We start from the raw sequence: 14051 nt of genomic DNA on the forward strand, positions 1-14051 counted from the left end.
ACACACACACACACACACTCTCACACACACACTCTCACACACACACACACACACACACACACACACACACACACACACACACACACACACACACACAGACACACACACAGGGTTGAAATATGACAATACGTTGTATTATAATACAGATTCTGCATTATGAATGCACAATATGGACTCTGAACAATAGTGACTTTATCCACATGAACCTGTATGACCTCCGCGTGCACGGGGCCCCCGTCAGACGGCCCCGGCCCCCCCTCACACCCAGGGGCTTTTGTGTTGAGCTGTTTGTGTTTACAAACCAAGTTCCCAAAGACACCATAAAGACCAGACTCTCCATAGGTGTGAAAGTCCAGGAATTCCTGTAGGACCCCCGTCTCCATCCCCCCCCTCCTCACCTCCACCCCCTCCTTACCTCCACCCTCACCTCCTCCACCTCCTCCTCACCTCCACCTCCACCCTCACCTCCTCCACCTCCTCCTCACCTCCACCCCCACCTCACCTCCACCCCCTCCTCACCTCCACCCCCACCTCACCTCCTCCACCTCCTCCTCACCTCCACCCCCACCTCACCTCCACCCCCTCCTCACCTCCACCCACACCTCCTCCCCCCCCTCCTCACCTCCACCCCCTCCTCACCTCCACCCCCACCTCACCTCCACCCCCACCCCCTCCTCACCTCCACCCCCACCTCACCTCCACCCCCACCCCCTCCTCACCCCCACCCCCTCCTCACCTCCACCCCCACCCCCTCCTCACCCCCACCCCCTCCTCACCTCCACCCACACCTCCTCCCCCCCCTCCTCACCTCCACCCCCTCCTCACCTCCACCCCCACCTCACCTCCACCCCCACCCCCTCCTCACCTCCACCCCACCTCACCTCCACCCCCACCCCCTCCTCACCTCCACCCCCACCTCACCTCCACCCCCACCCCCTCCTCACCCCCACCCCCTCCTCACCTCCACCCCCACCTCACCTCCACCCCCACCCCCTCCTCACCCCCACCCCCTCCTCACCTCCACCCCCACCCCCTCCTCACCTCCACCCCCACCTCACCTCCACCCCCACCCCCTCCTCACCTCCACCCCCTCCTCACCTCCACCCCCACCTCCTCACCTCCACCCCCACCTCCACCCCCACCGGCTCCTCAACTCCTCCATCTCACATGACTAGTGCTTTCAACATACACACACAAGCACACACACACACACACACACACACACACACACACACACACACACACACACACACATACACATAAACACACAAAGAACAGAAAAACACATTTTATTGCATGCGTTTTGCACTGCAATGTGGCGGGACAATAGAAAGGATATAAAAAATACAAATTATCTTGTGTAAACTGCTCTTAGCTCGATATATGGAAAAATGTGGGCGGGGGAAGTGGTTGAGCACTGCTCTCCCACGCCCACATCCACGGCTGAAGTGCCCTTGAGCAAGGCCCCTCCCCCCTCACTGCTCCCCGAGCCCCGCTGTAGCGGCTCACTGCTCCGTCAGTGTGTGCTTCACCTCACTGTGTGTTCACTGTGTGTGTGTTCACTGTGTGTGTGTTCACTGCGTGTTCACTGTGTGTGTGTGTTCACTGTGTGTGTGTTCACTGTGTGTGTGTTCACTGTGTGTGTGTTCACTGTGTGTGTGCTTCACCTCACTGTGTGTTCACTGTGGGCTCTGTGTGTTTCACTAATCCACGGATGGGATAAATGCAGAGACCAAATTCCTTGTAGGTTATGTGTGAGCATACTTGCCGAAAAAAAAGAAGCTTATTTACATTTACATTTTATATTTACATTTTACATATATCAGATATTGGTCGATGCTGTCCTCTAGCGGTCATTTGTTGTACTTTTTAAGAAAAGGACAAATTTATTACGATTCATAAGCATACGTTTATTTTTATTTATGGCGAAATTCTTTCCAAGTGAATTGGTTTTAATATTACTTTTAAAGGGGGACTATCATAAATATAACATAATATAAATATTGACCCGTCGAGTCGCGTGCTCAGTAGAGCGGTGCAGGGTTCTTTAAAGTGGGCGGGGCTACGTGTTACGTAGACACGCAGGGGCGTGTGATGTAGCCACGTAGGGCCGTTCCGTCAGGAGGAAGTGAAAGGAGTCGAGCAGCTGAGGCAGCAGATCGTTAGCTCGCTGCCACGTTTAAAACCCACCCGTCGATATCCGTCTTATTGTGTCGCATGAAGCAGTAGTGTTGGCACGCGATCAGCAGCCGGACACGGAGGTTCCCGCTTGCAAGCAGGTCAAAGGTCGCCGTCCCCACAAATAAGAGACTCGACCGGAGCCCGCGGCCAGACCGACCGGGGCCCGACCAGACCCCGCCGCTCCGTAAGTCACTCACACAGCATCAGCTTTAAACACGTGATTCGGGTTTAGGTTGACTTAATGTTGCTCAATGTCACACGACGGCTAACGGCTTCCGTCCGGGATGATGATGATGATGATCCAGAGGAGAGCCAGGCCAGCACCGCAGCCCCGGCCTGCCTCCCCGGCGCGGTGTCTGGAGGTTCCGACACACACACACACACACACACACACACACACACACACACACACACACACACACACACACACACACACAGACACACACAGACACACACACACACACACACACACACACACACACACACACACACACACACACACACACACACACACACGGCGTCCGGAGGGTCCAGTTATTAAACTCTTGACTCTCCAGGCCTACTGAGGGGTATCGGCTTACTGCCACCGACCCAGGTTCAGCGGTGTGTTTTCCTCTACTTAGAAAGATTAATAACTCCTCATAATCGGACCTCATACTGCATATTCTCTTGGTGTAAACCAGTGTATGGGCTCCTGGTACTTTTCTTTTTTACTTTATGAAGTCCGTTAAGCCTGTGAAGTGTGGGGATGGTTCAGTGTCTCTCCGTCGATTTGTTTACGTCCTCATGCCTGCTGTCACTGAACAGAGGTTGTTAGATTTAAAAAAAAATACCAGTATGTTGGCAACACTGGATCTTACGGACTGAACACCTTGTTGTGGTAACGTCCTCCGGTCTCTGAGACACAGAGGACGATACGTCTGCAATAAACAACACTCCCGCTCTTGCAACATGCATTCATGCCGGAAAACTTGCATTCTCTCTAAATGTGAGCATGGGACTGGAATCCCTCGCTGTGTAGTCACGGCATCATGGCTCCATTACACATTACTTGCTGTTATTGTTCTATATTTAATTTTACATCCATTTACTTTTACATTTAGGGGATTTTGCTGACTCTTTCCTCCAATACTTTCTGTTATTGTCTTGTCTTTTGGGGAGGAGTGGTGGTTCTGGCCATCAGGCTTTGATGGGGTAGAGAACTCTCTATAGAAGCTGATAAAGTCTGGCTTCTATTGGTAATGCCTGGTGTGGTGATGGGGTAGAGAACACTCCATAGCAGCTATCAGTGTGGGTTCTATTGGAGATGCCTGGTTCGGTCGGTCCTTGAAGGGAGCTGAGAGGCTGCAGGTCATCTTAAGTTGACCTCAGCGGCCCAGGGTTCGGCTGTGTTCTGCGGTTCTTGACTCACTCCTATGAGCTGCCTGCTTGGCTGGTTCGTGGGCACGTGTACAACAGGGTGTGTGTGTGTGTATCATGTGTATGTGTATCATGCTGACACGGGATTCAGGATGGCTTGTTTTCCTTATTTTTTTTATAAACTCAAATCGTTAGGCTTATCATATTATGTAGAAGACCTGCTATTATATTTTGACTTTTCTAACTTCACCACCACATCACCATGAATGGATGGGCCAACACTTGAGTGGTTGTTGTGTAACTGATGCTACGACACACTGTGTTGTGGTTAAACGCTAATACGGATATATGCAAATAACATTACAGCCTGCATTGTTTTACTAGACGGAAACGTTAGCCTTGAGCCGTCTGGTCTGAAGCACAGCTGGATCCAGGGTGAAGTCTTATGGTCATGTGACATGGACCACGGGCTGAGCATGCCTCTAGCGGTAGTTTCCCAGAGCCTCGCTCCACAGCAGCACCGGTGGAGTGTACTCTCTGAAGGCTTGAGACTACCATGGAACTTTTGTTGCCTCAATGTCTCCTGCAGCTTTCGGGCGGCTGGACCCGTCTGTGGTAGTCAGGTATGTCGTCTTTATCGTTTAGTTGTGTCACTAATTGTAGGCTGGGAAGTTAGTTCCTCTGGAGGTGAATGTGTTGATCAAAGACCTTGCTGGTGTAGAGCGGTGGAGTCCAGGTTAGGAGGCGCCAACGTGAGGATCTGGCGGTAAGCAGGGCCTCCTACCTCTAAGCGTGCTTAAATGGAGCATGAGAGCTCCATCAATCAATTGATTATTTGATTATGGCTGGCTTGCCTAAACAGATGACAGTTTGTTCATGAGAGCTGTGCTCGGTTCAACCAAGCGGAGTTAAGATGTGAACAGTCAGCTTCAAACCTCCCAGCTGGCATTCCAGAGATAAGTCACAGTTGCACATATGACATGGGTCTAGAGTCTAGACTCTAGATAACATTATCCAATGTCCATTTTTCACGGAGGGCCTATATTTAACTTGCATTTAGACTACGACTATTCTTTTGTGTAATTTTATATTTTTATCCACACTTTGGATTGAAGTTCTTGCTGAAAAAGCCCTCTTTGTAGTGTAATGAAGAACCATTCATTGATGGTTCAATAATCCCGGAAGGAACCCTGAACTTCCTTCTTTCGGTTGGTATCATTAAGTCACCTCCCAGCCGCCATGTGGCCACCAGTGCCAAGTTCCTCAATATGCCTTCCAGCTGTAGTGGAACACGTTCTCCATGTTGGAGCCATTGGTTCCTCAATATGCCTTCCAATGAAATGAACAAACAAGTTCTCTACAATTTAGTACTAGAAACTAGAAACTAGAAAGTCGATATTACTTTACAATGTAAGGCCCCCTGAGTTCCTCTAATGCTGTGATTTATTCAGCAGAAAGTATTGACACTTCAAGAGGTTAAAGAGCTTATTAATCTGTTTATTAAGGGAGTGGGATTTTCTGTAGAACGCGTTGATACATTATTAAGTTATAAAGCCTATGTGGGATGGCCTTATATATTATTGATATTCGGGTTGTTCTGGTTTTAAGCTCCTCTAGACGTTTTGCTCTTTCGCCTTAATGGGAGGTTTAGTTAAGAACCCACCCTAACCTGAACCAAGAGGTTCCTCCATGTTTGGGGGTAGGTTATATTGAGTCTCTCCTGGGGCGTGTTTCATGTGCTGGGGCGTGTTGTTGGCCGCTCCTCATGTCGTCATTGTTTTTGGGTAGAACAGATGTGTTCATTCTTTTGGATCACCGATGGTCACATTGTGTCTCCGAGGAACCGACCTCTGTTATTTTTTAGATAAAAAAATAATTAGGTCCTATAACAACTGTATACAAAATCGCCTACAGGATAAATAATAAACAGCCACAAAGTTCAGTGTGTGTGTGTGTGTGTGTGTGTGTGTGTGTGTGTGTGTGTGTGTGTGTGTGTGTGTGTGTGTGTGTGTGTGTGTGTGTGTGTGTGTGTGTGTGTGTGTGTGTGTGTGTGTGTGTGTGTGTGTGTGTGTGGGCTTTGACTCCGAACTTCGTTATTAGAATATTAAAAATATATATAATATTCGAACGAATATTAGGCAGCCCTTAATATTCAAACCTTTTATGGGCATTATTTTTTGTAAACGGGACATAGACCGACTCATTTCATGGATTCCTGTGAGACCAGGTTGACTTAATTTGACTTTAAATCGCATATTTAAGGTGAAAACTAAATGTCAACGGAAAGAGGCGGTGGTTGCAAAAAGTATTTAGATCGCTTATTAAGTGAACTTATTGTTCACATCGTTACTTATAATGGTTTATTCGTTTCCCAGTATAATTTCCTTAATTTAGAAGACAATTTTGTTAATTTTTGAATTGTAAAATAATTTTTTGAAGTTGCAGGTTTTTGAAATTATTGGAAGCGAGTCGAGCTGACCTTGCCTGCTGTACCCACGGCCCAAAATAAAGAACAGCCGAGACCATATCCTTAATTCAAACATGCCGTTTAATTTGGCCTCAATTGGCTACGGATGCGAACTTGGAATGAACATGCGCAACGGGGATTTCTAAAGGTTACTGTACAGTGGCGGAGACTGCAGGAGCTGAAACATCACTACGGTAGAGCTAAGAAGGTTCTACGAGCGCTTCAGACCAACCTTACCAATGAAGGACGTATGAGATTAGTAGCAAAGAACTTTTCGAAACACGCAAAATGTTAAGGTAGAACTTGAAGAGGTTAAGAATACCGGCGCTTTTGCGCATGGTAAGGCTATGTGCACGGTGCGCCAACTTTTTTTATGAGATAGAGAGACCCCCTTAAAGATGAAAAGATAATCGAACCCTTCACCAGCAATTTAGCCTACTATCGAGTTCACTCACTGTGTGTCTAATGCTTTACAACATGTCCACCCTCTCCATCAATCAACATATTTTTAGGCTTCAGTGAACTATGCTATTGCTTTTATAAATAAATAAACAGTTAAAGTTAGGCGCGGCGTGATACGTCCAAACTGATTGGACAGGAACCAATCAGATCACTTGATTTAAACCACCCGTTTTATAATAATAAATAGTGTGTGTGTGTGTGTGTGTGTGTGTGTGTCTGTGTGTGTGTGTGTGTGTGTGTGTGAATGAGGTGTGTGAGAAATCAGGAATGATGTGTTCCTCGTGATTTGGGAGAAAAAAAACCACATGGCTTAAAAAGCACATGACTGAATTAATTGATGACTGAATGAAGTTCCAACTTGAGTGGATAAACATTTTCGCCCAAAAGAATGTTTTATGGCCATCACCAACAATCAATAAACTGTAAATGGAAGGATTAGATTCAATAGTTTTCCCTTCTAAATCTGAAATATGACATCATATCTTCATGTTTTCTGTGTTCAGCGCTGAGAAGATGACCTCCAGGAAGAAGGTGCTGCTGAAGGTCATCATCCTAGGAGACTCTGGGTGAGTCTTTATGGTCAGGACCAAGAGGTCAAAGGTCACACCTGGTGGATCTAGAGACCAAGGGAACAGCACAAAATAAATTTCTTGGAGAAAAATAAATCCATACTTTGTATAACTTTCGGGGTGAAATAATGGGATTTGTGGAATGAAGAACATGCTGTTAGTCTGAGCTCCTGGTTCTTCTCGTCTCCTCCAGGGTGGGGAAGACCTCCTTGATGAACCAGTATGTGAACAAGAAGTTCAGTAACCAGTACAAGGCCACAATAGGGGCAGACTTCCTGACCAAGGAGGTGATGGTGGACGACCGGCTGGTCACCATGCAGGTGGGTCACGTCTGCTCGCTGAGTTGAACATCTCGTCTGGTTTCAATCGAGGAATCCATCCGAGCAGACGATGCAGTCCTCTGAAGGCAACATTGTAAGACCCCACCCCATCGGAGGGACAGGAGCCCGTGGTTGGTTCTGACGTCATTCCTCCTCTCCTGTGATTGGTCCAGATCTGGGACACGGCGGGCCAGGAGAGGTTCCAGTCTCTGGGCGTGGCGTTCTACCGCGGGGCGGACTGCTGTGTGCTGGTGTTCGATGTCACAGCCCCCAACACCTTCAAGACCCTGGACAGCTGGAGGGACGAGTTCCTGATCCAAGCCAGCCCGCGCGACCCCGAGAACTTCCCCTTCGTGGTGCTGGGCAACAAGATCGACCTGGAGAACCGACAGGTCAGTACCGGTTCTCATCTCCCCATCCAGGCCCTTTCATTAGCACTACTCACACGAGTCATTCAGGGGAAACGGCTGACAAATCAAATGTTTTCACGCACGACTCGAGTTCACGAGGCGTGGTTCCTTGTGGCTGGCTTTAGGGCTGATTATGGTTCCACGTCGACGCAACGCAAGAGGGTTTACGAACCCCTTAGGTCCTTGTGTCCGCCGCAAGCGCCTGACGTGCCTTTCCCAAAAGATTTAAACTTGCGTTGAGGCGATGTAGCAGCAAGGGCTGTGATTGGTCTGCTAACTAGAACCCGACGCAGAACCAAAACAGGTTGACGACTGTGTCGAAGTGTCTGCATGGTCCTTAACCATCATCAGCCCTTTTGAGTTGTACCAAAGGGCTTGTGTTTGCCCACGCTGCTCCCCTGGGGATGGGTACGAGCTGTTCTTCATGCAGGGTGTGTTTGTGAACAGGTGACCACCAAGAGGGCCCAGGCCTGGTGTCAGAGTAAGAACAACATCCCCTATTTTGAGACCAGCGCCAAAGAAGCCATCAACGTGGAGCAGGCATTCCAGACGATCGCACGCAACGCCCTGAAGCAGGTAGGTCTCACCAGGGGGCTGCATGTACCACCAGGTGTGAGTGTGATTAGCCATTACAAGCCCTTTATAAAATCCACCTGGTGGTATAATGGTTCACCCTGTGCCCCCCCCCCCCCCCCGTCCCAGGAGACGGAGGTGGAGCTGTACAACGAGTTCCCGGAGCCCATCAAACTGGACCGCAACGACCGGGCCAAGCCGTCGGCGGAGAGCTGCAGCTGCTGAGGGCCGTAGACCTTCTCTCGCCACCACCCCGTCACCGGTTACCTTCCATGCGTTCCTCCTCCACAGGGAAAGGATTCCCTCCTGGTCTTCCTCCGTCAGTGTCATGGAGAACCCCCCCCCCCCCCCCTCACACAGTACGCTGCATGTGGACTTATTCCAACACATTAGTACACTAGAATCTCCCTTTATCAACTTGCTGACCCACCCAGGGGCCAGGGGTCCTGGGTGCCCTCCACCGGCCCCTTGCTAGGTGTCGTCCCCCCCCCCCCCCCCCCCCCAAACAAATGGCAACCCCCCCCCCCCCCACTCCTGCTGATAAGACTCCGGTCCACCAGCCTGTAATGTGAGTTAACCAGAGTCATCTTCCCTTATGGTCCCCATCGCCCCTCAGTCCTGTTTCACAAAGGTTTGCTTTCTATTGTCTGTTTGAAGAAATTAAATCAACATCTAACAAACTATATATAGATAAATTATATATATGTACAATATTTGGCTGGTAAAGCTATTGCTAATGCCAGTCTGAAACGTATTCGTCTGCACTTTTTATGTTTTGCCTTTAAATGTTTCCATTGTTTAGGGATGACTGGTTTTCTGCCATTGCAACCATCTTGGGAAACGTTGCAGCTTCTCTTTCGGTTTTGTGTCAAAGTAATGCCACCTTCCTACGCCCATCAATGCTCGTGTTCATGGGCCAATGTCACAAATAGAAAATCAGTCGCTACCAATAAGACGTGCTGATTAAAAACGTATAGAACATGATATTCAGACATTAATACACTTTGCCTTTTATGTAAATGATGTGTACCACTCCCGTTTCCACTGTGTGTATTCTGTCCTTTGTCATCACCGTCCTACACGGCTGGGACAGTCACCATCACACTCTTTCTTTTCTTACTTCTACTATTGCTTGTAGCTCAGGTCGGCCGAGAAGTCAAGACTCCTTCTTAACTCTGTGTATACAGGTGACCTACAGGTGACCTACAGGTGATCTTGGGATGGGTTCAACAAATGGACCTCTCTCCATCTCAACAAGTTACTTTTTTGCCCTCATAATACTATTTTCCCTGAAAGATCTCTGCAATACCAATGATGTTGTTGAAAAATCAGACAATAATAAAAATCTTGAATATATGAATTGTCCAGTGATGTGTGGTCATCATTTATATTTACTGCGTTTTCCACTTTGTTTTTTTTTGCTGTCTTCAGTAGTTCAAGAAACTGTAGTAGTAGTTCAATACATCCAGAAGCACTTATCTCAGGTTTCATTTAGTGTTAACATGTGTTCAATAAAACAATGAAATTGAGGCATACAGCAAGCTGGGCTTTGGTGCTTCAACAACGTTTAATATATTTTATATAAAATCATAACCCTAACCCTAACATCTCCTACGAACCGCCATCTCCTACGAATATATAACATCTACGAATATACAGTATTCTAGATGTCTGGTTGAGTACTGTCACTTTAAATCGGCCTCTAGTTTGCAGCATGTGACTTCCTGTGTAACCGCGGAAAAGGTTTGACGTTCCTCACTTCCGCCTGACGCCCCTCTGAGACTCCGAGATGGTAGGTCTCTTTTAATGCTTAATGTTGAGGTTGATGATCAAATGAGTGTTGCGGTAGACCGGTACTAGGATGTCGTCTCTGAGAGGTTTTTAAATTATTTCCATCGCGGCGGTTCGTAGGAGATGTTTTGAGGAACTAACAGGCTAGCATCAGCTAGCTTCAACCAGTTCACTCCATGAAGATGATAAATCTACATAATATATACATGCACCTCACCGCAGGGGGCTCGGTGTACCTCTCTTACCTCATTCTGATCACGGGGACGGTCTTTAAAGACGGATCGATCCTCTTCTGATCGATTCCTTGTTTGGGAGAAGAGGGTCCGTGACGTCACAGTTCATCTGCAGATGTTTCCTCCTCATGTTAGGGTTAGGGTTAACCCTCATGTTAGGGTTAGGGTTAACCCTCATGTTAGGGTTAGGGTTAACCCTCATGTTAGGGTTAGGGTTATCCCTCATGTTAGGGTTAGGGTTAACCCTCATGTTAGGGTTAGGGTTAACCCTCATGTTAGGGTTAGGGTTAACCCTCATGTTAGGGTTAGGGTTATCCCTCATGTTAGGGTTAGGGTTAACCCTCATGTTAGGGTTAGGGTTAACCCTCATGTTAGGGTTAGGGTTAACCCTCATGTTAGGGTTAGGGTTAACCCTCATGTTAGGGTTAGGGTTAGGGTTATCCCTCATGTTAGGGTTAGGGTTAACCCTCATGTTAGGGTTAGGGTTAACCCTCATGTTAGGGTTAGGGTTAACCCTCATGTTAGGGTTAGGGTTAACCCTCATGTTAGGGTTAGGGTTAACCCTCATGTTAGGGTTAGGGTTAACCCTCATGTTAGGGTTAACCCTCATGTTAGGGTTAGGGTTAACCCTCATGTTAGGGTTAGGGTTATCCCTCATGTTAGGGTTAGGGTTATCCCTCATGTTAGGGTTAGGGTTATCCCTCATGTTAGGGTTAGGGTTAACCCTCATGTTAGGGTTAGGGTTAACCCTCATGTTAGGGTTAGGGTTAACCCTCATGTTAGGGTTAGGGTTAACCCTCATGTTAGGGTTAACCCTCATGTTAGGGTTAGGGTTAACCCTCATGTTAGGGTTAGGGTTAACCCTCATGTTAGGGTTAGGGTTAACCCTCATGTTAGGGTTAGGGTTAACCCTCATGTTAGGGTTAGGGTTAACCCTCATGTTAGGGTTAGGGTTAACCCTCATGTTAGGGTTAGGGTTAACCCTCATGTTAGGGTTAACCCTCATGTTAGGGTTAACCCTCATGTTAGGGTTAACCCTCATGTTAGGGTTAACCCTCATGTTAGGGTTAGGGTTAACCCTCATGTTAGGGTTAGGGTTAACCCTCATGTTAGGGTTAGGGTTAACCCTCATGTTAGGGTTAGGGTTAACCCTCATGTTAGGGTTAGGGTTAGGGTTATCCCTCATGTTAGGGTTAGGGTTATCCCTCATGTTAGGGTTAGGGTTAACCCTCATGTTAGGGTTAACCCTCATGTTAGGGTTAACCCTCATGTTAGGGTTAACCCTCATGTTAGGGTTAGGGTTAACCCTCATGTTAGGGTTAGGGTTAACCCTCATGTTAGGGTTAGGGTTAACCCTCATGTTAGGGTTAGGGTTAACCCTCATGTTAGGGTTAGGGTTAACCCTCATGTTAGGGTTAGGGTTAACCCTCATGTTAGGGTTAACCCTCATGTTAGGGTTAGGGTTAACCCTCATGTTAGGGTTAGGGTTAACCCTCATGTTAGGGTTAGGGTTAACCCTCATGTTAGGGTTAGGGTTAACCCTCATGTTAGGGTTAGGGTTAACCCTCATGTTGACGTCTTGTTCCAGACGGCCACCCTGCGTCCGTACCTGAACGCCGTGAGGGCCACCCTGCAGGCGGCCCTCTGCCTCGAGAACTTCTCCTCCCAGGTGGTGGAGCGCCACAACAAACCAGAGGTGGAGGTCCGGTGAGTCACCTGCTCATGACCCCTCCTCTGTTCATTACCCCTCCCCTGCTCATTACCATCACCTGCTCATGACCCCTCACCTGCTCACTAACCCTCATCTGCTCATTACCATCACCAGCTCATTACCCTCACCAGCTCATTACCCCTCCCCTGCTCATTACCATCACCAGCTCATTACCCTCACCAGCTCATTACCCCTCCCCTGCTCATTACCATCACCAGCTCATTACCCCTCCCCTGCTCATTACCATCACCAGCTCATTACCCTCACCTGCTCATTACCCCTCCCCTGCTCATTACCATCACCAGCTCATTACCCCTCCTCTGCTCATTACCCTCACCTGCTCATGACCCCTTACCTGCTCATGACCCCTCACCTGCTCACTAACCCTCATCTGCTCATTACCATCACCTGCTCATTACCTGTTCATTACCATCACCTGCACATTACCTATTCATTACCATCACCTGCACATTACCTGTTCATTACCATCACCTTCTCATTACCTGTTCATTACCATCACCTGCACATTACCTATTCATTACCATCACCTGCACATTACCTGTTCATTACCATAACCAGCTCATTACCCATCTGGGGACCTTTTATATCACTGTCAGCTTAAGAAGGTCTTCTAAAAACCTGAGAAGGTCTGAAGTATATAAGTGGGAATATAAAAGCGGATCAATTGAGAAGCATTCCAGCGTGTGACTTTCCCTTTTCCACCTCAGGAGCAGTAAAGAGCTGCTGCTCCAACCCGTCGTTATTAGCCGCAACGACAAGGAGAAGGTTCTGATCGAGGGCTCCATCAACTCGGTTCGAGTCAGCATCTCCGTCAAGCAGGTGGGAAGAAATGGCTGTTTGAGGGAAGGGGAATGAATCGTTCCTCCTGATGGTAACTCATCTCTCAAATGAAACTTTGTCCTGCAGGCGGATGAGATCGAGAAGATCCTGTGCCATAAGTTCATGCGCTTCATGATGATGAGAGCAGAGAACTTCTTCATCCTGAGGAGGAAGCCGGTGGAGGTACATGAACGAGGCGTCTGTGTGAAGCATCACCGCCGGGACCATTCCACACTGATCCACACTGATCGGTTTGTTTGTCTGCAGGGCTACGACATTAGTTTCCTCATCACCAACTTCCACACGGAGCAGATGTATAAACACAAGCTGGTGGACTTCGTCATTACCTTCATGGAGGAGATCGACAAAGAGATCAGTGAGATGAAGCTGTCGGTCAACGCCCGAGCCCGCATCGTCGCCGAGGAGTTCCTGAAAAACGTGAGTCGTGATTGGTCCAAAAAGGGCCTGAATTCCTTTTCGTCGTCCGGTGTCTGTTGTGTTCTAAATGATAAATGACAGGATATATATATATATATATATATATATATATATATATATATATATATATATATATATATATATATATATATACAGGAATTATAATGCATTGCTGTTTTTGAGGAGATGTGTGAGTGTTCTTTTTTCCTTCTTCCAGTTTTGAGGAGACCTTGACAATCCGGCTGATCTTGTCTGTAGGGACAGACGGACAGACCACCTGTCAGACAGACCTCAGGTCAGACAGACGGCTCCTAAAGTGCATTCCAGAACAAAGTTAAAGATGTATATGGTCCATGGATTCTGCCCTTCATTTAAGATGTTCCTGTGCTGGAAAGATATTGACGTTTGTACATAAAGAATATTGGCAGCCAGTCTGCATTATGGTTAAGGGTAAGGGTTAAGGTAAGGGTTAGGGCCTTTCCTAAGGAATCAATATCACTGAGCACAGGGAGTTATTTTTTCGGATAACTTAAAACCTTTATTTTATTTTATATGAAAGGCATTTATTTGCTACGGCGAACCAACCCTAACCCTTTGAATAAAAGGGAAATCATTTGGTGCAAAGTGTTCTTGAATTGGCACACAGACGACCCTAAAGTGATGAATAAACAGCATTATCATGTTTGTATTTTTGTTT

The 14051-nt window shown here is 47.5% G+C and overlaps 2 protein-coding genes across 2 annotated transcripts; both read left to right on the forward strand.

The window, feature by feature from the left end:
• Positions 1 to 2121: 2121 nt before the first annotated feature.
• LOC311338317 (ras-related protein rab7-like) lies at positions 2122 to 8806 on the forward strand. The gene is made up of 6 exons (XM_084463545.1): positions 2122 to 2365; positions 6973 to 7035; positions 7232 to 7358; positions 7532 to 7750; positions 8216 to 8344; positions 8471 to 8806. The coding sequence occupies exons 2-6, from the start codon at positions 6983 to 6985 to the stop codon at positions 8564 to 8566; spliced, it is 624 nt and encodes a 207-aa protein (XP_084319671.1). The 5' UTR covers positions 2122 to 2365; positions 6973 to 6982; the 3' UTR covers positions 8567 to 8806.
• A 1267-nt stretch (positions 8807 to 10073) lies between these two features.
• arpc4 (actin related protein 2/3 complex, subunit 4) lies at positions 10074 to 14002 on the forward strand. Its single transcript, XM_084463900.1, has 6 exons — positions 10074 to 10133; positions 11954 to 12072; positions 12805 to 12916; positions 13004 to 13099; positions 13184 to 13354; positions 13572 to 14002. The coding sequence occupies exons 1-6, from the start codon at positions 10131 to 10133 to the stop codon at positions 13575 to 13577; spliced, it is 507 nt and encodes a 168-aa protein (XP_084320026.1). The 5' UTR covers positions 10074 to 10130; the 3' UTR covers positions 13578 to 14002.
• Positions 14003 to 14051: the final 49 nt, after the last annotated feature.

Source organism: Micromesistius poutassou (assembly GCF_964030765.1).
Source record: "Micromesistius poutassou genome assembly, chromosome: 2".
Classification (NCBI taxonomy): Eukaryota; Metazoa; Chordata; class Actinopteri; order Gadiformes; family Gadidae; genus Micromesistius; species Micromesistius poutassou.